At 46.1% G+C, this 27,921-nt stretch overlaps 1 protein-coding gene across 1 annotated transcript in view; it reads right to left on the bottom strand.

The window, feature by feature from the left end:
- The window catches only part of PELI2 (pellino E3 ubiquitin protein ligase family member 2), a 294,907-nt gene that overhangs the window by 225,577 nt on the left and 41,409 nt on the right, over positions 1-27,921 (bottom strand). Inside the window, exon 3 of the mRNA XM_078660363.1 lies at positions 16,683-16,784. Coding sequence (XP_078516489.1) covers positions 16,683-16,784 — 102 coding nt within the window. The remainder of the gene's footprint in view (positions 1-16,682; positions 16,785-27,921) is intronic.

Here is a 27,921-nt window from a genome sequence, read left to right as displayed (position 1 = left end):
ACAGCACTAGCCCTGCTTGGAAGCAATAACTGACTCTGCTAACCTTATGTTGCATCTTCAACTTCTAGCAAGAACTTCTGATGTACACATTGGTAAAACACAGCAGAGCAGACTGTGTGTACACCTGCTAATTACCATTTGTATGAGTCACTCACCTGTGAAAAGCCCCCCCCCCCCAAAAAAAACATCCCTTGCCACTATCTCTAAGCCTAGAAGTGGACAGACGGACATCCGGATGGATGCCCCGACTGACTTTGTAGCACTTTACTGTTGACCAAGAAAGGACTATTCTTCTTGATCGATGCATCTGACATGGTCTCACAACCCATACTAATCAGTTACCTGCACAAGACTGGCCTACAAGGACCCGCTCTCTGCTGGATCTGCTCCTTCTTAACGGATGGAAAGCATTCTGCCAGCCTGGCACTTACACCCCGAAAGTCTGCAAACTCACCTGCAGAGTGCCTCAATGTTCATCTCTCAGCCCCATAATTTTCAACGCAGACATGATCCCTCTGGCCAACGTCATCTGTGCACAAAATCAACATCTGCTCATATGCTGTTGACACACAACTCATACTCTCCCTCTTGAACAAGACTCCCAATACAAGAAACATGTTTATCGCCGACGGACCAAAGACGCTAACTGGATGAAAGCCAACGGTCTCCAGCTCAACACCGAGCAGGCAGAAGTAGTATTTTTCGCCAAGAACTGATGGCTGGCCTAATATTGTAATTGAATTGTATTGTAATGTAATGGCATTTATATAGCGCTTGCTACCCCTGACAAGGCGTTGAGGCGCTTTTTTGGCGAGTAGCACGATACTCCGGGACCCATAAAAGATTAGTGTTGAATTAGTATAGTGAAATATGAAAGTACTTAAAGTGGTGGATAGGTTAGTCAGTTATTTGGATTCGGAAGGATAGAAGAGGAAAAAAGGTTTGTATTTATATAGAGGTTGTTACCCCTGATGGGCAGTAGAACGCTACTCCGGAAACCCATAAAGGATTAGTGGTGAATTAGTATGGTGAAATATGAAAGTAATTTGAGTGGTGGATTTTAGTCAGTTATTTGAGTGAGAACGATAGCGGAGGGATAGAAGGGGGAGAAAGGTTTGCATTCATATATCGCTCGTTACCCCCAAAGGGGCGTAGAAGCACTTTTCTGGCGAGTAGCACGCTACGCCGAAACCAAATAAAAGGATTAGTGTTGAAAATTACTATAGGGAAATATGTAGTAATTTGAGTGGTGGATATGTTATTCAGTTATTTGGATAGAGAAGGTTAGCAGCAGGATAGAAGAGGGTAAGAGGTTTGTATTTATATAGCACTTTCTACCCCCAATGGGGTTGGAAGCCCTTTTGGGGGGAGGGGGGGGATGAGTAGCACGCTACTCTGGAACCCATAAGGATTAGTGTTGAATTAGTATAGTGAAATATGAAAGTAATTTGAGTGGTGGATATGATAGTCAGTTATTTGGATTGAGAAGGGTTGGGGAGGGGTAGAGAAGGGAAAAGGTTAGCATTTATATTGCGCTAGTAACCCTGATGGGGTGTTGAAGTGATTTATTGGTTAGTAGCATGCTACTCCGGAACCCATAAAGGATTAGTGTTGAAAATAAGTTTAGTGAAATATGAAAGTAGTTTGAATGGTCGATGTGTTATTCAGTTGGATAGAGAAAGGTTGCGGAGGGATAGAAGAGGGGAAAAAGGTTTGCATTTATATAATGCTTGCTTACCTCTGATGAGGTGTTGAAGCGTTTTTTTGGTGAGTAGCTTGCTACTCTGGGACCCATACAGGATTAGTTGTGATTTAGCATAGTGGAATATGAAATTTGAGAAGTGAAAATGTTAGTCTGTTATTTTGATTGAAAAGGATAGTGGAGGGAAAGGAGAGTGAAGGATTATTTCTTTTTTGGGGGAGGTCATAGCAGTAGGAGGAGGCTTTTGGAAGAGTAAAAAGGGGTTGTGGAGGGAAAGAGTCAGAGGGAAGAGTTTAGAAAGGTTTGTTTTGGGCATTGGTATTGTAAAAGAGGTGTCAGATGATGCAAGGAGGGGCAGAGTAAGGGAGGGTCTAGAAAGGGTTATTTTGGGGATCATAGTAGTGGTATGGGGTTTTGGATAAATGATAAGAGTGGGTGTAGAGAATATATGGATAGATGTTTAGGGTGAGAAATATGGTATTGCATTGGAAAGAGTAGTAGAAAAGTTTGAGATGAGTCACAAAGTTGGGTTAGAAGTTATATTGAGAGAAGTATAGGGTGAGAAATAGGGTAGTTCATTGGATATGTTGAATTAGAGAAAGTGATAAATATGTAGATCCATAAGTGAACTGAAAGTATATGGATGCATAAAGGGGGTAGGTAGATGTTTATTTATTTACGAAGTTTTGTATAGCGCTAGCCTGACCGGAGGGTATCGGAGCGCTTCACAACAGTTACAGAGGAGAACAAACGAGAACAGAACATAATGCAATGAGGGAGCAAAAGAGGCAGAACATCTTGCAATGGGAAGGGACAATCCGGATGAGAGTCATGGTAAGGAGGATGTAGCAGAGTTCCGTTACACGGATTTGTTGGTCAGCTAACAAGAGCAGAGCATAATACAATAAGGCGAACAAGAGAGAGCAAAACATGGTGCGGCACAGTGAGACAATCCGGATTAGAGACATAGTGAAGAAGATGTTGAAGGGTTCAGTATCAGGGGTGAGAAATAGGGGAGTGCATTGGATATGTGTTTCAGGAGGAAAGTAACAAACCCACAGATACAAGTACATGGAAGGTACATAGATGCACAATGGAAGAAGTACATGTAGACCAAAGATGCACCAAATAAACTCCTGTGTTCGGGTTTTATTGTACCAGATAAGGCAAAGAAAAGAGCGCAGACCACCGTGGCTCCTCAGTTGCTGTTTATTCAGGTTCCTGGATCAGCGCATATTATATATATATATATATATATATATATATGTGTGAACAAGGGCTTGTGTAGCCTGAAACGCGTAGCTGTTTCTGTCGAATAAATCATCGCACCTGAACCTGTGGTCCGTCTCCTTTCTCGCCGGCGTTGCTGGGTTGCTTGCCGGAGTTTTTGTGGAGTACTCGTTGCACACACACATACATTCATGCTACTTTCGACCGATGCCTCGGAGGAAGTGATAACGAAACGCATCAGCCTGTGGTCGTGTGCCTTGGGATAATGGACTGATGAAAGCGGTCTGCACACCAATAAAGAGCTTTACTTGGGACAGCTAAGCCATGTTCGAGTGCTGCTTGTACTGGATACCCCACCCAGCCTCGATATATATATATCATAATTATTCTATATGTTTATACAAAGCAATACACAAAGATAGGTACATATTCATAGTAATAATAAATTATATACAGAGGGATATGCTGTACATTTCTGTTTGTGTATGTTGCTTATGTGGGGAAGAGCCAATTCTTAAGCAGTTTTCTGAAGATACGGTGGCTGTCCATGGATCTGATGTTGGGCGGGTAAAGATTTCCATAGCTTGGCTGCTTGAACAGGGATTTTGAAGTGAGGTGCCATTTCAGAGTTGAGGTTCCTTTGTTGAATGTGTTTGGTGATTTTATTTCTGATGAAGAGCGGTCCCATTCCATGTATTGCTTTGTGGGTGATACAAAGCAGCTTGAACGTGGATCTTCTGGCATCTTGTAACCAATGCAGGGCTTTCAAGGCAGGTGAGATGTGGTCTCGCGTTTGATATGCAAGAGTAGTCTGGCAGCAGAGTTCTGAATACGTTGTAGTCTTTTCATGGTCATTAAAGGTGATCCGTGGTAGAGGCTATTGGCATAATCGAGTTTGGACAGAACAAGGAAGATGGTAGCTTGGACCTTGTGTGGAAATCCTAAATGAGGGAAATTTAGTTGTAGCGTTTTTATAGTGGCAAAGCTTGATCTTGCTAGTTTGTCCACTTGGGCATTAATCGACAGCTTGGACTCCATGGTCATTCCGAGGTTTCTTTTTTCCTTCTATACTTTAGGTGGTGATCCCAGTTCATCAGGCCAGGCGGCAAGCGGGTCATAATGCTTCCAATCGCCACACATGAGTATTTCAGTTTGGAAGTATTCAATTTGATGCGACTCAAGTCATCCACTGATCCATGTCTCTGAGGCAACTGAAAATTGAGGAGTTTCCAATATCTTTGGGGCGTTCCAGTTGAAGGTATGGGTCTGTAGTTCACGGTTCAGCGGGTCCAAATTTGTTTTCTTCAGTAAAGGGCGTATGTATGACCTTTTGAGTTCTTCTGGAAGTATTCTGGTAGTTAAGGAATCATTGACGATTCTTCTTACTGGAGTGGCAGCAGAGATTGTTAAAAGAATGGTCTTCAAAGTTTGTTGTGGACATTGGTCAGAAGGGCTGCCGGCAGGCCTGCTTGCTTTGACCAGGGCCATAAATTTATTGTGTGAGATGTGCTGGAAGGAACAGAGAGGCTGGGTTAGAGTATTCTTGGATTGTTATTTTGTCAAAGGGTTAGTGCTGGTGCTTTGTCTCGGTTTTAAGTACGAATCAAACATGTCTGCTTTGTCAGTGTAACGATTTGCCAGCTTGTCTATAAAATCTGAAGTAACAGGATGAGTTCCTTCTAGGAAATTTGGTTTGAGAAATTCATGGAGTATTTTATAGCATTCTTTATTTGCACATTTAGCATTTTGAATTCTGTCTGAATAGTACTTTCTTAGCTTTTTTGATAGCGGACGTGCATAATCTGTTAATTTTCTGTAGGCGAAGTTTGTCTTGCTTGGCGTTTGTTTTGAGCCAGGTACGTTGCAGCTTTCTAATTTGTTTTTTTAATGTCTTTTATCTCTATGTTTCTCCAGGGTGCTTTTTTTCTTTTGTTCCGTTGTGTGGTTTTGAGTGGTATCAGGATGTCAAAAGCACCTGTAACCACTCATAGTTTTTTAACAGAATTTATTGTTTACAGATTTGTACTGGATGCTAGTTGTGTTTCGAAGTGTTCCAAATGAAGTTTGTTCCACGGTCGATAGGTGGATGGATGTAGGGTAGTTTTAGGTGTTGTTTTATGTTGGAAAGCAATCAAGTGGTGGTCTGACCATGTGACTGGAGTTATAGTTTGAAAGGTAACTAGTTTGGTATTAGCAAAAATGACATCTAGGACATGTTCAGCAATGTGTGTGGGTTTGTGGACAATCTGATGCAGGTTTAGTGCGTCTAGGCCAGGGATTATTGTTTTTGGATGGGTCAAATTGTGTTTGTCAAACAAAATTTTGAGGTCACCCAGAAAGCTTAGGTTGGAGTGTATTGTTATCAGGTTTGAAACTGTGTCTAGAAGTGCGTCTGGGAATGTTGCCTTGCTAGGTGGAGGTCTGTAAAGGAGCAGGAAGTTACAGGAGGAAGACGGTATAAGATTGCATCTGGTGAGAAGAGCCTCACAATTCCTTATGGTGATGTTGTTAACTTTAGTGATATGTAATGTTTGCCTGAACACAACAGCAAGATTACCTCCTTTTTTGCCTATACAATTTTGGGTGATCGTTTGATAGCCTAGAGAAACGGCTTCATGCAGGACTGGAGCCATATCATCTCCCAACCATGATTCAGTTACGAAAAGTATGTCTGGTTTTGCATCGGTGAGAATGTCGAAGATGTGATATTTATTTTAAGAGAGGGATCAAGCATTTATTAGTAGACAGTTTAGAGAATGGGCTTTGGTGATAGTGAGACTTTGTTTTGTAGAAGTGATTGGTATTATGTGGGTTTGTAGCAGGTGTTTTTAGTGCTGGTATTAGCTGTGTTAGGATAGCAATCGGGTAGCTGTTCTGTACCATGTTCCTCATCCAGCATGCTAAGAAGACATTTTGATGGGTCTGCCTGTGTAGGTGGTGGACACAGTGTTTGAGAGTGAGTTGGTGTGCGGTGTTGTTTTCGTGGTGTAACATTGCTGTGCAGTAGACTTGGGGAAGCGAAGGTGAGGTGTGACTCGTCGCTTATATTGTTTGCGTGTGTTTAGAGCGGAAGGTGTATGAGTCAGGGGTGGTGGTACAGCATGTGGGTCATGTGGTAAGGTTCTAAATTGTCCAATGGATGAGAGGCGTTTGGAAGAGAGTTGCGGTATCTGTGTTCGGTCTGGTGGAAGAGATAAGGCTCCTTTATGTGCTTTGAAAGGTGGATGTATGTTTGTATTTTGAGATGGTATGTATTATGAGGTGTTGTGCTTGGAAGAACTTGTGTTGGTGTGCGTGTGTGAAGGGGAGCCGCCCACGGACGATGCCTCTTTTTCTGAGACTTTAAATGAACAATTGCCTCCTCACCTCTGCCCCTATTCCCTCCTCTATTTTCAGACCCCGCTTCCCGCTGATGACGAGCTCAGTCCCTTTAATTTTCCTCGGCAGCCAGCCATCCAACGCCGTTCACGTGACGTGGTCACCTGACCGCCTCCACTTCAAAGAGGAAGTGACTCTGGGAATGGCGAGTCCGCGTCGGAATACAGAGAAGGAAGTAGCAGCAGCGTGGAGAGGAGACCACAACGTACAGACCTTCCTTGTCGGCCCAAGATTCCAGGAACAGTGGAGTGAGTCCGTCGCGGAGGAGGAAACGAAAAGGCAGCACGCCTAGACACCGCCAGACGAAAACGAGGAAAAGAAGGAACCGGACCTTCTCTGGCAAAACGCTGAATCCCGCTACGGTTCATCAGGGTCGTGGCTTCAGAAGGTACGGGGACAACTGGGGGCCGTTTAGAGCAAGGGGAGGTCGAGATTAGAGGGCGGGCGGCTCCGCATACGTTCTGAAGTTGAGCCCATCAAACAGAGGCTAAAATACACAGAGCACGACAACCCCTAAACAATAGAGTAGAAAAATCACTGGTGTCGGTCGGGTGCCTAGTCCCTCATTCCATCTAAAAACCTCGGAGATGTACTCCTTACCAAATTTTGTACTTGCTTTTCTTTTTTTCCCCCAGAGTTGTGGCGTCTACCTAACAGAAGCAGCCCTTCAGTTTCCTGGCGTCCCGAAACCCTCAGGCACGGTTCTCTGGCGTAAGAGAACGAAGATTCCATCTTGGGAAAATAAAACCTAGGATTTATCCTAAAGAGAACATTTTTGTTTATCCTTTGAACTAGAAATAAAGAAGTGTTCAAACGAACGTTGCCTGTCTCCATATCTCCTTCTCCGCCGCGTCACAGCGTGATACGTTTTGTTTTTGAGGAATAGTGAAAGGAGGTGTGGGTGTAATTGATTCATGCGATGGATTGGTTTGTATGATATGGTTTGTGAGAGGAGGTTGTAAGGTAGAGGGGGTGGTGATGTGTTTATGAGTAGAGTGTATATTTTGTGTAGGAGGGAATGAAGTAGAGGTAAGAGTGTTTGTCTTAGACTGGTTTGTTGCAAGAGTTAAAAAGTATGGTGCTGTGCAGTATATGTTTTGTGTGTTTGTGTTATTATGGTAGAAGGAAGAGGAGGGTGTTGGTAGGACAAATGATGGATGGCGGATTATATGTTTGTTAGTGATAAAAAGTGGTCTGTTAGGAGTAATTAGAGCAGGGAGTGTGTGTCTGGATGGGATGTAGTTAAGTAAGTCTGGTATGGAATGGGGTTGTGTTAGTGATGAGTGGATTGGTTTGTGGTATAGGATAGAGTTGTGTATTGTTTGTAGGTGAAGACGGAAATGTGTGGTAGTTGGGATTGAAGGGTGTATAGGTGTGGGTTTGTGTGATTTTGTAGTGGGTGCTGAGACATGGATTTGTGCATAGTGTTGGTTTATAGTTTTTAGGTCTCGCCTGAGACAGCGCATGCTCTCGCTTCCAGACATTTAGTAAGTGGCTTTAAAAAGTGCCACCAGAGACTTTTGCTGGCCTGCAGCTTGCGTTCACGAGCGTGTGCACGTGCTCAGCTGCCATCTGTGTTTTTATTGCTGTAATCAGGCTCCTATGCTCGCACTCCCCCCCCCCCCCCCATCCTTTCTCCCCTTCCCTCTTCGTCAGTTTCATTTGTGTCATTTGTGTCTTCTATGCTGTAAATGCTCCTGCTTCCACCAGGCACACGCACCACCAGCCTGCGGTGCACGCTTCCACCAGGCACACAGACCACCAGCCGTTAGTGCACGCTTTTTCCACCAGGCACACACACCACCAGCCGTCAGTGCACGCTTTTCCACCAGGCACACACACACCACCAGCCGTCTGTGCACACTTCCACCAGGCACACACACCACCAGCCGTCGGTGCACGCTTTTCCACCAGGCACACACACCACCAGCCGTCAGTGCACGCTTCCACCAGGCACACACACCACCAGCTGTCAGTGCACGCTTCCACCAGTCACACACACACCACCAGCCGTCAGTGCACGCTTCCACCAGTCACACACACACCACCAGCCGTCAGTGCACGATTTCACTAGGCACACACACCGCCAGCCGTCAGTGCAGCAGGCAGGCTCTTCTCAGAGTTTCTTGGTAAATATGTGTTCGATGCCTGGGAGGGAGTGGGTCGAGTTTCCTTAAACCATGCTGAGTATGCACGCTTGCCCACCAGGACCTTACAGCCAATCTCAGCCCTAGTCCAAGCACCCAGTCAGTTTCAAAAACCCTGATCTCTACGCCCAATAGAGGCCCTAGCCCTACCAGTAGTCCCAACCCAAGTCCAAGCAACCAATGACACAGGAAGAACTAATCAATACTTCAAATAAAAGGCCTAACCCTTCTCTTAGTCCCACACCTAGTCCAGCAACCAATCACACCAGAAGCCCTAATCACTACTTCCAATTAAAGGCCTAGCCCTAGTCCCACCCTAGTCCCAACAACCAATCACACAGGAAGTCCTAGTCCCCACTTCCAATAGATATCCTAACCCTAGTCCCAACCCTACATTGATTGAGTCACAGACCCAGAAACTAATCAGAAACCTTGAATACCCAACCAATGAGGACACAAAACCTAATCCAATAGAAACACCAGATACAACCACCAATCAGTGTACATATGTACCAACCAATAGCAGATTATATAAGGTCCCAGCGACCTCAGACAAGGTTTGCTGGCCAGGGAGTTGGATGCTGCTCCTCTATTCAGGCATCTCCTAGGAGACAGACAGGCTCAATCCACACTTTGGACTTCTGCAGGTAAGGGCCTAACAAACTTGTCCTCTAACAATACTGTTTGTATAAAACTTTACTCCCTCTCCTGGCAAAAAACACACAGTGCACAGTCCCTATTAAACACAGCTTAAACAGCAGATAACTGCTGTCTCAGAGCACCCTCCATTCTCTATCTGATGTAGAAATATCTCTGTTGCTGGGGGAGGGGGGCTGGTTTCAACCACTTGCTAACACAAAATGGAAGCTGGGGGTGGACTGCTAAACATACAGGTCTTAGCACAGAGCAAGGGAGAAAAACGGAGGGAAAAACGGATAGTCACGGGGAATGAGAGGGGAAAAAACTACAGAGTTAGGACTGCAAATCCCTAAATTCAACAGGTTAAAATGGAGACAGTCACAGGCAAGGAAGACCCACAAGTTTAAACACAAAACCGGTGATAAAGTATGCAATCACGGGCAGGTTAAAGCTACAATTTTAAACTGTAACAACCACAGGCAAAGACAGGTAAAGAACATTTAAAAAAATGATGCAATCACAGGTAGGAAAAATCGTTTTTTAAATTGTAAGGAAAGATACAGCACTAGTCTGCCTCCCTACTACTTCCTAGACTATGCTGCTTCACTGAAATCTGGGTCCCACACATATTCAGCATCCACGCCAGGAACCTCTAAATAATCAAATGCAAACTAGTTATGGGGGCACAAGTTAATGCTGTCCCTGCATCCTACTCCATAATGTTGAGGAAGATGCTCAAAAGGCTCCAAAGCAACACTAAAAAAACCTGTCAATCATGCCCTAGTCAACAGCACGTTGGACTACAGAGGCATCCTCTAGGCTGGGATCACCAAGCAACCCACTAGAAGACTGCAAAACATCCAGATCTCCAGCCAAACTCCTCCTCAACCTCACACACATGACACTGCACCACAGAGAGCCACACTGGCTTGTGATATACAAACTCAATCATTTCAAACTCCTCACACACAGAACACACATCATACCTCAGGGAGCTCCACTGGCTCGTGATATACAACTCCGCTCATTCCAAAAGCCTCACACACACATTCACGGCCCTACAAAACTTAGGCCTCTACTACCAGAACAGCCGCATCTCCTTCCAGGGAGCGCAAACACACCTTTGCAGGTGAAAACACATAACAGAGTGAGAACAGCAGGTGTGGCTACCAATCGGAGATGGGGAATGGGGGAGGTGGCAATGTGGGGGGGAGGGGAGGTTTTCCCAGAGACCCAGGAAATGTGATAAGCCCTAAAGAAAGAGGAGTCATCAAAGCGGTGTCTTGCCTCATGGGATCCATTTGCACAGAAAGCAAGGTGGGATTATAAGCTGCAATAGTGAACCCTCTTGTAGGAAGCTGGCTCTGTATATATCATATCAAAGTAAGGTATAGTGTGCACAGAGTCCAGTGGAACCCCAAAGGTAGGCAGAGGTAAAAGTAGATAATAACTTACTCTCTTTTTGTGGTAGTGTGGGCGAGCAGTAAGGCTTTATCAGAGGGTAGTGTTAAGCATTTGTTTTACACACTCGGCAGAAAATTGTCACACACCCAAGGACTGAACTCAGACCAATTTGTTTATATAAAAATATTGCGTTTTATTTTATTTTATTTCTAGAATCAAGGCAGGTCTGGTGCAGGTAAGTGAAATAATACTTTTCAAAACAGTACAGTTGAATGCAGTTGTATGTACTTGTTTTGTATACAGGTAGGGCAATTATTTAGAAAGAGTTGAGATTACTGTTCAGTTACTTAGCAGGTACTGTACGATTAATTTTTATAATACGTTTCAGATTTCTTTACTTATTCAGTGTGATATGCCTAGATATCACACTGGTAACATTTCCTAGATAAAAGGCAAGTAAAACAGTTTCTCAAAACACCGTTTTTTAGGTTCCCATACAAAACACCCTCCACACTTCAAAGTTTTTCAGAGGAAAACAGTCAATGCACTCCTAAGGAGGAAAATTGGGTTATCGTTTTGCAGGTAAGTAAACGGTCTTAAGAGGTGAGCTTCTGGGGTTTGAACCAGTGCTCTCACAGGGTCACGGATGCACTCTTAAGGCACCCTCAGCGGCACTAGGGCGGCCGGGAGAAGAGTGCGGAGCCCAATATTATTCAATGGGGGATAGGGGGCCTCCGGTTGGTGGCTGCTCACGAGCACGCCAGAAGGTTGAGGGAGCAAAGCTCCTGGACTTAAACTCAGGGCTTGGGGGGATGGGGGGGGTCAAGTTAACGCCCAAGGTACACCCACAGCGGCACTAGGCGGCCAGGTGCAGGGTACTGTTTTGGCGTCGGTGCCCTGTTACTTTCAATGGGCATTCTCCGATTTGAACAAACACTGCAGGCTCGGGCACGAAGGTCTTCTGGAGGCCTCCACCAGACCTGCTCACAGCACGGAGTCCGCCCTCCTGGCCGTGACAGAATATCTTTGGGCAGCTATGGATGAGGGGCAAACGTGGGCGCTGATCCTATTGGACTTGAGCGCCGCGTTTGATACTGTGTCTCACGACATACTGTTGGGACACCTTGCGGAGGTAGGAATTACAGGCCTGGTACTGGAGTGGCTTGCCTCATTTCTTCATTTTCAGTATCTGCTCCCAGTTTGTTTCTGGCGAACACTCCATTAAACAAGCGGTGCCATAGGGCTCCTCCCTCAGTCCCCTGCTATTTAACATCTATGTTCAACCTTTGGCTGCAGTAGCCATTAGCAGGAGCTTGACCATGGTCTCATACGCTGACGATACTCAGTTGGTGGTGGCACTCTCTGATAACACAGACCATAAGTTTCAGGGCGACCTTGGGGCAATGGCAGAGTGGATGACCGCTAACTGCCTCCAACTGAATTCTAACAAGTCAGAGGTACTGTTAGTAGGTAGAGACCATGGTTTGTGGAGTGATCTCTGGTGGCCAGCCAGCCTGGGCAAGCCCCGCTCCCCTAAACAAGCTGTAAAAATATGTAGGGGTTTGGTTGAATACATCTTTAAACTACCAAGTCCAAACCAAAAAACAGCAGGGACCTGTTTTGGACTTCTACGGGGGCTCAGACCATTGCTGCGCTTCTTTGACGCATCGACGTGTCAGGTCATCATTCAGGCAATGGTTTTGTCCAGACTTGATTATGCCTGATCTCTCTATCTAGGGTTCAATAAGGCGGAGGTCCTGAGGTTGCAGAGGGCACAGAATGCAGAGGCAAGAACTCTTCTATGCCTGTGCAAGTCTTGCTCTGTGTCCAACACCATCCGCCGTCTTCATTGGTTAGCTGTGGCCAGGCGTATCGAATTTAAAACCCTATGTACTTCCTTCAAGGTTTTGAAATTAGCCACTCCTCCTATTCTGGCCCACCTTCTTTCGCCATATGCTCCATCACAGCTCCTTCGCTTACAGGGCCAGCATTTGGTGGAGGTTCCCCGGATAAGAAGAGTTTGGTTTTGAAGAGCGAAAGGAGCGGCCACTGAGCAGTGGCTGCTCCTTTCGCTACAGAGCTGCCACTGTATAGAATACACTCCCTGTGAAGATTTGTGGCCTCAATAATTATTTAGAATTTAGGAAGGCCATTAAGACTTTTCTTTTTCCTTCAGCTTAGTTTGCGCTTGCTCTGTTTAGGTCAGCTCTTTCCTTAACCAGCGCCGGGACGCCCCTTTGCTGAGGCAGCTGTTGCGCTTTATAAGACAAAATAACATAACATAACATGGTCCAGCTTCTTGGAATCCCTATCTGGGGAAACAAAAGGGAACGCGCCTTCAGAAACTGAGGCTTGGACCACCAAGCTCTCGGGGGTAGGGTGTTGGGAGAGGAAAATGAGGTCGGCCGGGCGGTGGCGTCGCGTCATCATCCTATCCACAGGAGCCCATGTGCTAGGCCTGGACCAAGTGCCTAGAAGGATGTCTGTGAGGGCCTTCTTGAATGCCAACAGGCGCTCCGAAGGGGCCGCTGCTGGCTGAAGCACCTCAGTCAGGAGGTTCGTAGTAATTGCCACCATAGGAAGTCCAAGTCCTCAGCTGTCATACACGACACCACAGCATAGGAGGCTCCCTCCTCCGTGGCCACAGTATGGGGGAAAAGCATGCCAAGGTCTGGGGAGGTATCCAGACCACTGGCTTCCAACAATTCCTCTCTCCAGTCTTGCTCCTCTAGCTGGTCTGCCAAAGGGTCAAAATAACCCTCCCAGTCCTCCTCACCTTCCTCTGGTTGCCACTCAGGGCAATAGGCAATACCAGAGGAGAACAGTGGCACAAAAGTAACGGTCTGTGTCGGTCGACGCCGGTACGGCTCTGTGTCCAAGACAAAGGGGAGGCCGGGGTCGACGCCGGCCAGGGACACGACCGGCGTCGGAGGGGTCGTCAAAGGAATCAGTGCCGGAGGAGGTGTTGTGAGGTCAACAGGCACCGTTCTGGATCCAAGCCTGGATCCCTGGAGGCCCTGCGGCGCCGAGGCCGGAGCCACCGGCATCGAAGACCTAGAGCCCCCAGCCGAGTCCGCAGGCCCGAAGGCACACCGGCAGAGTCAGGTTGCCCAAAGATGGAGTTATGGTCTTCGTACAAGGCAAGAAGCTGGGCAGGGGACTCTCCAGCTCCCAGGAAGGGAGGGAAGCTCAGAGTCGTCCCAGCAGGCTCTGCAGACAGAGCCAAAGGACGACTGCCTTCTGCATCCCGCGTCACGTCAGCCGACGGACCGGGAGAAGGCGAAGAGCAATGGTGCTTCATTACCTTCTTCTTGTGCTTCGACTTACCCGAAGACTTCAATGAGGAGTGATGGTGGTGACTCCGCGACCAGTCCCGCAACCTCCCTCTCAACCAGGACCTCGAGCGGCGATGAGCCGACTGCCGGCTCCAGGAGCTTTTGGGACCGCTCCCACAAAGACTTCGGGGTTATGGCCAGTCAGTCGGAGCACGGCTTTGGGTCGTGGTCATACTCCAGGCACCAAAAGGCACACGTGGCACGGATGAGTGACGGACATTAACTTGTGACAAGAGTCACAAGGCTTGAAGCTGGTCCACCGATGTGACATCCCTGCGTGCACCAGGAGCCGAGAAACTCGAAAAAGATGTCGACAAAAAGTCAAAAAACATTAGCCAAACAATGACTAGGGGTACCGCCCTCTAGCGATCTGCGCTGGCTGGCACGGAAAAAGAAAGAACTGACGTCAGTGCGCTGGGGCAGCGTTTAAGTAGATACCGCAACGTCATTCTGGCAATCACGGCGCCAATGATGAACACGGAGTTGACCGACGCCACCTACTGACGCTCAGGGGTACTGCTGAAGAAAAATTCTCCTGATCCAGTCTGACACCTTCTAAGGTAAGGAATCTAAAGCTAATAGTCTTTCAGATTCACAAGGATGTGTTCCACGTCAACTCTTCACTTTGTCAGCACCAAAACACTCCGCCTGCAATGGCAGTGTGTGGGTGTACAGGTACAGGGCTTCTAAGGGTGGCAGAATAAGTTCTGCAGCCCTTTGAGGCCTCCCCTGGTCACAGTGCCCTTGGTACCTATGGTACCTTTTACAAGGGACTTACATGTGGCCAAAGAGTTGCCAACTTGGATGGGCAACAGTACAGATTTAGGGAAAGAAGATAGACCCTGGGTACCTGATTGGCAGGAACCCCTGGCACACTTACTCAAAGAGCATCAATAACAGGCAAAAAGCGGGAGGTAACAATGCAAAAAGGGGCACTTTCCTACACCTCTGTAAAGGAATAACGAACCAATAAAAATGTTTAAAGTAGCCCCAGGTGTAGATTCAATCACGCCGGAGTAATTCGAGAAATTTTTGTAATTGTATTACTCTTTGGCACAGGGTTACCGATAACTACGCAATTACTCCTTGCATGGTTTGGTGGGGGGGAATCCAAATGTAAGAGCACACTGAACGAGCTTGAGCAGCCACTCGCGTTCGCTGTGTGTTTTCTCCTGCATACAGCGCTATTTCTTTGCACAAATTGCATCCGTGCGTCCATTTTGACACAAGGGTGCAGTTTGCGCTAAGAAAATAGCCCTAAATGCCAGGAGTAAGTTGAGGGAAATTCCTACCTCTAACACACATCCAGGGAGAGCGAGTGGCTCCCGCACTCACCAAATGTGTTTATTTTGTTGCATTTAGCACTATTTCTTAGTTTAAAAATGACCCCATCAGGCCCAAAATAGATGGGAGGGTGATTTCTTTTTACTAAGAACTTGCACTAAATGCAGAATTACTCTTCTTGCATAATTCTGCATAATCCCAAGGAATTGTTTGGTTTTTCTGCGTCATTACACTACATGGAATTAAGCGAGTTAAGCTAACCTCTAGTTTAAAGACCGTATTTCTTCACAGGACGGTGTGCTTTTAGTGTGCCAACAATCGCTGTATATGCTCCAACTGCTAAATAGGTTTCTTGCATAATTCAACAGAATTGATCATACTTGCTTCTCTATCAAGAAGGAATGTCACAATCGATCTACCTCTTTTCTAGAAACAGGCCAAAATGTGTTTTGGGGGTGGGGAGAATCACCTCGCATTCAACCATACACTAGCAAATGGGTAGTTTGGGGGATTTTAAGAAAGCACTTTTTCCAGGTGATGAAATCTTTAACTTTACCATGAGGTTGCTGGCATAGTTGAACAGCAATTATTTGTTTGGTGGGAGAGGCTCTCAGGAGCCAAAGAATATGCGTGCATGCTCAGGTACAGCATGCATGAAGTTTTAAATTTAAGAACATCTCCGACTGGGAGTACGAAGTAATCGTCAAGAGGTTGCAATTAAAGAATTTGCACAGGATCAATAAAACTCATATCCAGCTATTTAAATTTGGAAGGGTGACTTCTATGCTATGCAGGAGAGAAGTGTGCTAAGGGGACCTCCATACACATAACCTGGAAGTGTCCAAAGCAATACATGTTCTGAAAAGATGTTTATGACCATCTGTTTCTCAGTTACCCTTAGACCTACCAGCCAAGGCAATGGTTCTGGGACGATTACGTACCCCCAAAAGCAAACACAATGGAATATTTGGTTGGCAGTAACATATGAAGACGTTGCTAAACCATGGAGTAGCCAAGCAACTTTGAGGACTAATGAAAAGTGCTCCAATATGTAGTGGTGTGTCACAGTAGAGAAGTGTACACTAGTTTAGGTTGTCCATGGAAATTTTAGAAGAAGATCTAGAGCCAATCAAATGTGCCTTTTGGTCTTGATCCTTGATTGAGGTTTGTATGTTTTCAGATAGCCATGTTAGTCACTGCTCTAATGGAATTAGGTCCTCATTCCCTCTCCTCCCCTCCAATGCCATTATTTGTTGCAATAAAGCCCTAACTTTATGTACAAAGTATACGGTCCCTACCCCATCATAAATCTAAGGAGTATTTGGTGTTCAATTGTACATACTCAATGCTATTATCCTTATGATTAAAGCCTGGTTGTAACCTTTATATTTAAACGTTTTATTGAACCTGGAAGAAAAAAAAAAGGAATAAAATAAGCATTCTTAGTCTCATTTTTGGTGATAATTTGCCACAAGCTGGAAACCTGGCATTACATATGCATATAATTGCACATAATAAAATATATATAAAATCAATAACTACAGTAAAATGCAGGAATCATACCTGAAACATATCAGTGTCACTGTCATGGGTATATTCCACTACAACCGTCTGATTCCTGGATAAAGTATAGCAGATACTGTGCTGTCCTTTACAGCTGATAGCCTGTTTAATAAAACAAATACATATTTAGACTTTCGAAAGATAAGTGACATGGTTAGTAATATTGGACACCTCAATTCCAACTTATCCACCTGTTTTTGGTGTGTTTTATCTCAGTTTGTAAAATCTATGCTAATTAAAGAAGACTATAATGTCGGACAGGATGATATTCATTAAACTACAAATCTTGTTAAATTAGAATACAGACAAAATCCACTATCTTGATACAGTACCGGGTTTGTGGCAGGCTTATCATGCTTCAATTTTCTATCTGTAAATGGCTGCTTGCGTTCTTATTCAGAGGGCATGTGGCCTAACAATTCGGGTTGTACTGTACTACTGGATGAGGACCTAGGTTGATTTGAAAATTATGGTTCCCTACTGAAAAGGCATATGTGAGCTAAAAAATATAAAATGAAAAGGCTACTTACCTGTAGGAATAGCTTTAGGGCACATTTTTATTTTTAATCACATGCTGTGCATTAGTCCACAATCTGGTGGTTTGGTCCAGAACTGTGCCCATTTATTTCTTTTTTGGTGTTGACGTGTAGGTGTGTATATCCATCCCCTTATGACATTTGACGTACACGCACAACACTCCAGGATGAGGTTGCCTTCTACACTCCCCCCACCCCTCCCCTCTTGGTGAACTATACTGTTTTAGGGCCTTGTAGCTTATCTTATGAATTGTTTTCTCTCCTTTTTTAGAACTCACACCTCGTCTTAACAGAGATGGGAGGGATGAATATGAAGAAAACAAGTTAGTTACCTGTAACTTTGGTTCCCCAGTATTGGTAACTTTCATAGATTCCCATGCTTTGTATCATTCCCCGTCGTCGGAATGGGAGCCTCGGTAAATAAAAAATATCATAACCATAGGTACAAAAGAGAAAATCAGGCCTAGGCCTCATCTCATTTTGTAGCATATCAACCTCTTTGTGTAAAAGAGCCCAAACTTTCTGCAACAACCAATCAGAACAGCCTCACCCCATAGAACCTTCCTGAGAGAGCCTCAGAGCCTCAGATTTTCGTAGCCGTTGTGCAAACAGACACTATCCTTGTAAAAAGGCTGAGCTTTCCCAGGGGAGGAGGGTGGCCGCATGGGAATCTATGATAGAAGTTACCAATACTGGGGAACCAAAGTTACAGGTAAGTAACTTGTTTTCTTACCCCAGTATTGGAACTTTCATAGATTCCCATGCTTTGTATCAGAGTAGCTAGCAGTAAGCCATAAAAGCACATTTTGTTACATGAATCTCATGATATGACAATAGAGCTATGCTCCTAGGAAACAAATCATAAAATGTTACCATAAAAAGAACATAATAGCCGATACAAAATGTGATATACAGGAAGGAGGGATTGTAGGGAAAGCTCACCTCTTATTGAAAAAGATTCCTGAGGACTGCTTGACCAACAGCAGCGTCATCCTGCACTGTAGACTCTAGGCAGTAGTGTCTTGTGAAGGTATGTGTACTGCTCCACGTTGCTGCCCTGCAGATGTCCTTTATAGGGACTCCAGAAAATAGAGCCACCGAAGATGCCACTGATCTTGTTGAATGGGCTCGGACTTTCCTTTCAAGTGGTTTGCCTGCTCCTTGATGGCAGAACTGAATTGCACTGGAGATCCAGCGGGAAATGCTGGCCTTGGTTAGCGGAAATCCCTTCCGCGGGGCACTGTAAGACACAAACAGTTGTGAGGATTTCCTAAAAGATTTTGTGCGCTCTAAATAGAACTTTAAACACCGTTGAACGTCCAAAGAATGCAAGCATCTTTCTGCTGGAGAAGTAGGTCGCAGAAAGAATGACTTTAAAATTAATGGTTCATTCAGATGGAATTCAGACGGCACCTTTGGGATATACCTTGCATTTGTTCGAAGGATCAGGACATCCCGCTTGAACTGAAGGAAAGGTTCCACTATGGACAGCGCCTGAAGCTAACTAACCCTCCTGGCAGATGTCAATGCCAACAGAAGAGCTAGTTTCCAAGATAGGAATTTAAGGTCCGTTTTGTGGAAGGGTTCAAACGGAGCTTTCATTAGCTGAGCTAACACCAAATTAAGCTGCCAAATGGGCGGCGGAGGACGAACTGGAGTATACATCCGAAACAGGCCTTTTAAGAACTGCTTGACAATCCTGGCGGACCAAAGAGAAGGACCTGAAGATGTCCGCCTGAATCTTGAGATGGCTGCCAGATGAACTTTCACAGAAGAAGGAGCCAATCCAGATTTAGCCAGCAACAGGAAGTATGGTAACACCTGATGTGGAGCTGAAGATGTTGTGTCCGACACCATATGCAGAATCTTTTCCATTTTGCTTTATACTTCTTGTTCGTACTTGGAGCTGGAGCCTGAGACAAGACGTCCCTACACTCCTTGGGGAGGTTCAGATCTTGGAATTAGCTGTATTCAGGAGCGACGCTGCCATGTGAAGCGAGCTAGGGTCCGGATGGAGTACTTGACCCTGAGACCTCGACAACAGGGAAGGAATCTGCCGCAGGCGAATGGGATGATCCTGAGAGAGCAAAAGGAGCTCCGTGTACCAAAACTGCCGGGGCCACGCTGGTGCAATCAAGATCATTCTGCGCGGTTCCGCCTTGATCTTCCTGATTAACCTTGGGATTAAAGGTATCGGAGGAAAAGCGTAAAAGAATGCGCCGTACCAGGCAATCGAAAGCGCGTTCCCCAAGGACCCCGGATGGTGATCCCTGCTTGCATAGAACCGGCATTTGGTGTTCTCCGGAGTCGCAAACGGGTCTATGCTCGGGGTCCCCCAGATTGAAAACACCTCCTCCAGAATGGTTTGGTCTAACTGCCATTCGTGGTTGATCGATTTCTGATGACTTAGCGCATCCGCTCTTACATGGAGCGAACCTGCAAGGTGTTCTGCAGTCAGAGCAATCTTGTGAAGAATCGCCCAATCCCAAATTAGTTGAGCTTCTTTGGATAGAGTCTGAGATCTTGTTCCCCCTGCTTGTTGATATAGTGCATGGCAGTCGTGTTGTCCGTCCGGACCAGCACTGAATGATTCCGAAACCGTGGCAGAAAAGCCTGCAAGGCTAATCGGATGGCCTTGAGCTCCAACAGGTTGATGTGGCACTGGCGCCGACCTGGATCCCAATGCCCACTGACTTGGAGGTCCTGGAGCACCGCTCCCCAGCCTTCCAATGAGGCGTCCGTGGTGAGAACCATGGGGGTCGGAGGAAGCATGAAAGTCAAACCCTCTGCGATGTTGCTTCTCACTAACCACCATTTGCATTCCTCTTTGATCTCTGGCGTCACAGTAATCTTGTTGTCGAAAGAGCCCTCTGCTTGGTACCATTGTTTGTCGAGCTGTTCTTGCAGAGGCCGCATCCGCACCCTGCAATGTGGAATTAATGGTATGCAGGATGAAATCGATCCGAGCAGGGACGTGTAGAGCCGAACTGTTATGGATTTCTTTTTTAGCAAGTGGCGAGCCGAACGCATCAATTTGTTTTGACGTTTGTCTGTTGGATATGCCTTGCAGTGTTGTGTCCAAAATTGCCCCTAGAAACCTTGTGGACCTTGACGGTTGAAGAACTGACTTGTTCTTGTTGAGCTGAAGGCCCAGGTGATAGAACAATTGAATGCATGTTGCAATGGCCTTGGAAGTTTCCTGGAAAGATGGAGCTTTGACTAGCCAGTCGTCCAGGTAGGGAAAAACCTCCACAGATTGCTTCCTGAGGAAAGCTGCTACTGGAGCCAACACCTTGGTGAATATCCTCGGAGCAGACCGGAGACCAAAAGGAAGTACTTTGAATTGGAAATGGCTCTTGCCTACTGTGAATCGCAAGTATTGCCTGTGAGCTGGGTGGATCGGCACATGGAAATAAGCATCCTCTAAATCCAGAGTCGCCATATAGTCCCCTGGATCTAGCAGGCGAAGAATATCCTGGAAAGTCACCATCCTGAAAGATAGTTTGATGAGATAAGTGTTGAGCTCTCGCAGATCTAATATGGGGCGCCATGTTTCGGTCGTCTTGCGAACCAGGAAGAACCTGGAATAAACCCCTCTCCCTCTCTGCGAGAGGGAGGTAACAGGCTCTATCGCCCCCTTGATAAAAAGCTGGTGGGCTTCGAGACATAGCAATTTCAAATGTTTCGTTTGACTGGCGCCTGGTGCTCTGGTTGGAGGTAGATTTAGCAACTCCCATGTCTGGCCACACTGAACAATATTCAAGACCCACTGATCCGATGTTATAATTCTCCAGCTGTCTAGACAATGTGAAATCCTGCCCCCCACTGTTGGTATCGGTGGAGCAGGAACAGTAGTAAGAGCCGCGAGGCCGCTATTGCCTCTTGGAATTGTCTCTTCCTTGACGAGTGTGACGTCCTTGTCAGGGTTTAGACTGCGCCCCTACCTGAACTACAAATCCCATGTGTATCTGGCATTTGACTACAACTCCCATGAGCCTTTGCTTGCTGGCTGGTTATAGCGAGGTTTGGCCGGGAGGTGAGTGTTCGTGATTTTGTGTGGAATCTTGCGGGAGCGGCTGCTCTCATTTCCGGAGGTTCTTGGAGGCGGTATCAGAAGTTACAGGCGTCTGATGAGACAAGGCGTTCTGATTTTGGCATGTTCTGACATTGTGAAGAGCAGTTCGCCTTTGAGCTGTTTTTCATGCATTTCTTGTTATTGCTGGTCTGGTGCTACATCGTTTAATTCACTCGCCTTGAAAGGGTGAACTTGGTTGTTCGTTTGTTTTGGAAATCGAGTTGGTATTCAAGTGGCGGAGTGCAGGGGGAGCCCTCCGCATTGCCGTCATGAAGACATGACGTTTTTTTTACCTTTCTTGTGGAATACAAATACCTAAGCGGACGGCGGTGGTGGTATAGGAACCACGCCCTACCTGGTTTGGTTACTAAGGACTTGGAAAACTGCTTATAAGTTAAATTGGTGTAGATGAAGGAATCTGTACCTATTGCCTAGGACCTTTCAAGGGATACTAGTCAAGAATTCGACTGACTTATACGATTGTTTCATAGCGGAGTGATTATCACTTCTGGGTATGTACTTGTATTAGAATACGCACATAGAGCAGTGTTGTAGATGAATGCAGGGGATACTAACTGAGGTCCTTGTGTTGTTTAGGGAAGGAAGGCGCGAAGAGAATACCGACTGCACAGGTGATTCCCCCCTCTTTGTTTAGCGAGAAATTAATGAGAGTAGGATTAAGAAAGTGTACTAACCTGCTGTGTATTTTGTCTTACAGCTTCCCTTCCCTGCTGTCCCTTTCCTTTCCTTTCCTTTCCTTTCCCAGGTTTTTTTCCCTTTGGGGTTTTTCCCCTCACCGTATCGCTTGAACACCCTGTGATCATATATTCAGGGTGTTTGGGAGGTCCGGAGGTGGAGCTTTATTACTGCAAACGGATCCTGCAGAGTGCCAATCCTGACAGTCCTCTATGCGGTTGACGAGAGAAAGACGCCGACTGGCCCTGGCGTTGATTGCAATACTGTTGTTTGTATGATTGGGAGGATTGTGATGAATATCTCTCTAAGAGGAGAAACCTCTGCCCCTCGCACCTCTAAACGGCACCTTCAACGTTCCTAAGGATTTTGCCGTGTCCGTATCCTTCTTAATGCTTTAAAGGGCGTCATCCACATGCTTTCCGAAAAACATTTCCCCATCGAATGGCAAATCCAAGATTTTGTTCTGGACTTCCTGGCGAAACCAGGTCGCCCGCAACCAGCACTGACGTCGTAGCACAGCTGATCCAGCAGAGCACAAAAATCCGTAGACGCTATGTCCATAGCACAATTTATCACCTCTGACGAGGACCTTTCTCCTTCCATCAACACCTTCCTGGCTTCCTCCTTTGTTGATTCTGGAAGCTGTTCCACAAACGGTGATAGATCGCACCACATCTGGCGATCATACCTGCCCAGGATGGCCAGAGCATTGGCAGCACGAACCAGGAGGCTGGCCATAGAGGAGAATCTCTTCCCTACATTGTCCAAGCGCCTTCCTCCCTTGTCCGGAGGCGTAGTAAGAGGCGTAGAAGGATTTTTCGGTTTCCTTTGTGCCGCTTGAGATATGACAGAATCCGGTTTAGGTTGTCCCATAAGACATGCTGGACTGCCTTCCGGCGCCTTATATTTCTTCTCCAGCCGGGGAAGAACAGGAATGACTGTCGCCGGATTTTGCATTATTTTAACCCCCTCAGACCATACATGTTCTATTATAGGTATAGAACGGACTGACCTCTTGTATGGTTCTTTAAAGTCATAGAGGAAGCAGTCTGTCTGCACCGTCGTGCTCGGCAGACCAAATCTTTTAGATGCCCTCTCCATGAGGTTATGTAAACCCCCAATGTCAGCAGGTGGAGAGGTAGCCAAATCCTGTCCTGCTCCTGCTGTATTGTAGGTTGAGATGGAAACCTATTTCTATAATCTTGCAACATCAACTGCAAATCCGATACTAGAGAGGATGGCATGGCCACCATGTCCTGTCCGAAGGTTTGAGGAGGTCTACCTTGCTGGACATATTGGTGTTCGTAATATTCTTCAGTGTCTGTATCCTGACATTTCACATTTAAGTCCGAGGGACTGTAGGCATCCCCATAAGGATTATCATCCTCCTCGTCATCAGACTCCTCATCCAACAGCATAGTAGGAGGCAAAGGTGCTACTCGCCTAGGAGAAGTCATCTCCGGCGTGATTTGCTGCTTTCTCATGGAAATGTGGATTTTTTTAATCGTTGACGAGTCGTCGTCGATGGAATCGTCGGTGTAATCGTCGTCGACGGAGGGATTGATCTCATCGACTGAGTTTTCATAGTCGCCGGTGGATTGATCGTCGACGGCATCGTCGACGAACTCGTCGTCATCATCATTGCTGCAGAAGCCGTCGACGTCGTCGTAGTCCTAGTCGTCGAAGCAGCCGTCGACACCACCCTCGTCGTCATCATCGTCGACGTCCAGATGACAGCCATCGTCGGCAAGCAGGAAGGCACCTTAAACGTCGGCGAAGTCATCATCGTCGACGGAGCCACCTGAGAAGACAGGCTTTTCTGAGAAGAAGTCGTCGACGTACCTGCTGATTTCGTCGTCGACGGACGCTGCTTTTTGTCAGGCTTTCCATCCTGAGAGACAACAGCCAGTGTCTTGCTCTCCTTCGCCTTTTGGGATGGTTGAGAAGGAACAGAAGTATCCTTTTTCACCTTCTTGGCTGTGTCCACCTCAGCAGCCTGTCCCAGCCTCTCCTTTTCACCTCGGTGAGGAGATTTAATGGGACCAGCCCTCTCAGACCTATCAGAGATCTTATGATGGGCTTGGACAGGGGCCCCAGAAGAAGTAGAGGGAGTAGACCTACCCCTCTTTCTGGATTTTCTGGAGGATGTAGCCGATGAAGAGTCCTCCTCATCCGAAGACAGCACCTCCTTCCGTGACTTCATTTTCTGTAGCCAAGTCAATCGGCCCTCCCTCTCTCTCAATGTTTTCGTAGAAAAAGTTCTACAGATCTTGCAATCAGGGGCCTTGTGGTCTGGATACAGGCAATAGATACAGTCATCATGCTTGTCCTCCACAAAAAGTCTCTTTTTGGCACAGGTAGCACAGGCCCTGAACAAAGCCTTCTTCTCCTTGTCAGCCATTGTAGTTTGAAGAAAAATTGTAGAAGAATCAAGTAGTAAAGAAAGAAACTGAGCAGAGCTCAGTGGAGACTCCCTAGCACAACGTGCGGTAGAAAAATCTGAGGCTCTCTCAGGAAGGTTCTATGGGGTGAGGCTGTTCTGACTGGTTGATGCAGAAAGTTTGGGCTCTTTTACACAAAGAGGTTGATATGCTACAAAATTAGATGATTGCAAAAAACACAGTTGATGGACAGAATGTAGAACAATGTCATACAGTCACCCCAGTACAAGGATCTGGGCCTAAATCCATCGTTTTTTTGCACTCCACACCACCCTGGGTTAGAGACTGGCTATATGCAAATCAGCTCTGACCCTGTGCCTCATGGGAACAGTCCAGTCCGAACTACCAAGCCATGTCTTTCCCAGACCGGAATCAAGCATCCAAGGACCGGTTTCTGGCTATCAGCCTTCATCAGCCTGGATAGCTTGACTCCAGTGGTGTGGAGAGCCTGGGACTCACGTCTGAGCATACCCAGCCCACTCGGGGTGAAAATTTCAAAAAACACAGTTGATGGACAGAATGTAGAACAATGTCATACATTCACCCCAGTACAAGGATCTGGGCCTAAATCCATCGTTTTTTTGCACTCCACACCACCCTGGGTTAGACACTGGCTATATGCAAATCAGCTCTGACCCTGTGCCTCATGGGAACAGTCCAGTCCGAACTACCAAGCCATGTCTTTCCCAGACCGGAATCAAGCATCCAAGGACCGGTTTCTGGCTATCAGCCTTCATCAGCCTGGATAGCTTGACTCCAGTGGTGTGGAGAGCCTGGGACTCACGTCTGAGCATACCCAGCCCACTCGGGGTGAAAATTGCAAAAAACACAGTTGATGGACAGAATGTAGAACAATGTCAAGCTATCCAGGCTGATGAAGGCTCAGGGTCAGAGCTGATTTGCATATAGCCAGTGTCGAACCCAGGGTGGTGTGGAGTGCAAAAAAAACGATGGATTTAGGCCCAGATCCTTGTACTGGGGTGAATGTATGACATTGTTCTACATTCTGTCCATCAACTGTGTTTTTTGCAATTTTCACCCCGAGTGGAATGGGTATGCTCAGACGTGAGTACCAGGCTCTCCACACCACTGGAGTCAAGCTATCCAGGCTGATGAAGGCTGATAGCCAGAAACCGGTCCTTGGATGCTTGATTCCGGTCTGGGAAAGACATGGCTTGGTAGTTCGGACTGGTCTGTTCCCATGAGGCACAGGGTCAGAGCTGATTTGCATATAGCCAGTGTCTAACCCAGGGTGGTGTGGAGTGCAAAAAAAGATGGATTTAGGCCCAGATCCTTGTACTGGGGTGAATGTATGACATTGTTCTACATTCTGTCCATCAACTGTGGCCTGATTTTCTCTTTTGTACCTATGGTTATATTTTTTATTTACCGAGGCTCCCATTCCGACGACAGGGAATGATACAAAGCATGGGAATCTATGAAAGTTCCAATACTGGGGTAATACACAAGTCTTCAAGCTGCAAAACTAACCCTACAGTTAAATAACCCTTTTGTTTTGGAACATTAATCTTTCCAGGTTTCACATGCCATTATGCACTGATTATGTAGAGGAGTTCCCTCCTCTTGGGAAGTTTGGTTGAAGGGAGTGTGTTTACACAATCAGGTGTCAAAACATTTTGGCACATATGTGCTTCTCAGTTTGCCCCGATGTCCACACAGTGGGGTTTTATAAAAGTGTGGACTGATGACCACATGGCTGCCATGCAAATGTCATTTAGACACTGGCTAAGAAGGCTATACAGTGCTTCCCTTTTTCCTAGTAGATTGGGCTTGGTTTTTTTGTTATCCAGGAGGTACCCCAACTAACCTGTAGCAAGCCTGCAAGGTCTTCTTGCGACTGGCAGCCCTATGTTTGGTTGTACAAATGAGATGAAGAATCTATTCCATTTCCTACACATTGTTGATTCCTAAAGGAAATAAACCACTAGCATTTAGAGTGTGTAGGGCCTTTTCTACATGTGTTGTTGAAAAAAGACTAACAGTTGGGACACTAAATTAATGTGGAAGTGGGATATTATCTTGGATAGGGAATGGGGTTTGTCCTCAAGACCATCATGTCTTTTGTGCATTCGTAGGTACGGTTCTTGTACAGGGAGCACTTGCAATTCACCAACTCTGCACAGTGATGTGACAGAAATCAGGAATCATGTTTTCATTGTGAAGAATTTGATTTGTGCGTTAGCTCAATTAGTGCCTTTGTTTTATTCGAGTCACTACTAGGTTGCATTCTCACACTGGTGTGGGTGCAGTTCTCATTATTCTCCGCAGGAATCTCTTCATGACTGCTGTGGTGAAGAACTTTTCCTCTATAGTGCCTCTTGTGTATGCAATGTCGGCCGATACACGTACTTAGAGGAGAAGCTTTTGTACTCCCCCATCATTGTGTGTGCTAAGTACTTAATTATGATTGTGACCCCGTTAGGTTGTGCATCAGTCGTCTTCCTGTACCAGCAGATGAACTTTTCCACGTAGCTGGAAGGCATGTGTCTGTCATTTGTATTGTGGCCTCTCTCAGTACTTCCAAACATGTGTGTCGTAGGCCCAAGTGGTCTAATTCCTCAGGAGCCATGCAGCTAGACTGGTTGTCTGGGCGACAGGTGTCCCTCTTTTATTTGAAAGAAATCTTGCGATAAAAAGATAGCTTTATTAACCTGCCTTTGGACATCTTCACCAGGTGTGAAAACCATGTTTGTCTGGTTCACTGCGTGTCCATCAGAATCATTGTCATGATTGTATATTTGCACCTGCTTATCACTAGAGGTATTTAAGTGGGACTAACGGGAAAGCAGACACAAATATTTTAGTCCAGTTTATTGACAGGGCGTTCCTAGGGACAGGAGGTGTGGATATCTGGATGTGAAGTGCTGTCATTTTCCTTTTGTTGTGCGATGAACAGGTCTGTTTCTGATGTGTCCCATGGTGAAATATTACTATAACTTCGTTTGAGTTGTCACTCCTTTGAAGGAGGAGTCCATTTGTCTGTGTTACCTGACTGCTTGTGTGTTTTGCATGCCTGGTAGGTGTGCGACTGTTAGGGTTACAGTTCTTTGTATCTCCATATCTTTTGTGCTAGTTTAGATACAACATTGTCTGTTTAGGTAGAACAGTGTTGCTGTGTTGTCCTTTTGAATCTGTACTATCCTCCATTTGAAGTGTATGTGGAAGGCTTTTAATCACACACACACACAGTGTAAGTGGGTGGGTGTGAACAGAAAGGGAATGGACAAAATCAAAGAGGAGCACTGTGCTGTGAGGACAAGAATCCTCACTCACCCAAAGGTGACTTCATCAAAGGGTTTCCTCCTCACACTGGGACCCCTAGGAACCCAGTGTGGACTACAACTCTCAGAAGGGGAGGAGCAGAGGTGTGAGTAAGAATATGGAAGCAACTGAGCTCTATACTTAGAGTGGGGACTGATGACGGTAGAGCTGAGCCTTTTACACACACTCGGGCATTTTCAAGTGGACCC

This window comes from Lissotriton helveticus, chromosome 9 (assembly GCF_964261635.1).
Source record: "Lissotriton helveticus chromosome 9, aLisHel1.1, whole genome shotgun sequence".
NCBI lineage: Eukaryota > Metazoa > Chordata > Amphibia > Caudata > Salamandridae > Lissotriton > Lissotriton helveticus.
This window is presented reverse-complemented; position numbering and strand designations above follow the sequence as displayed.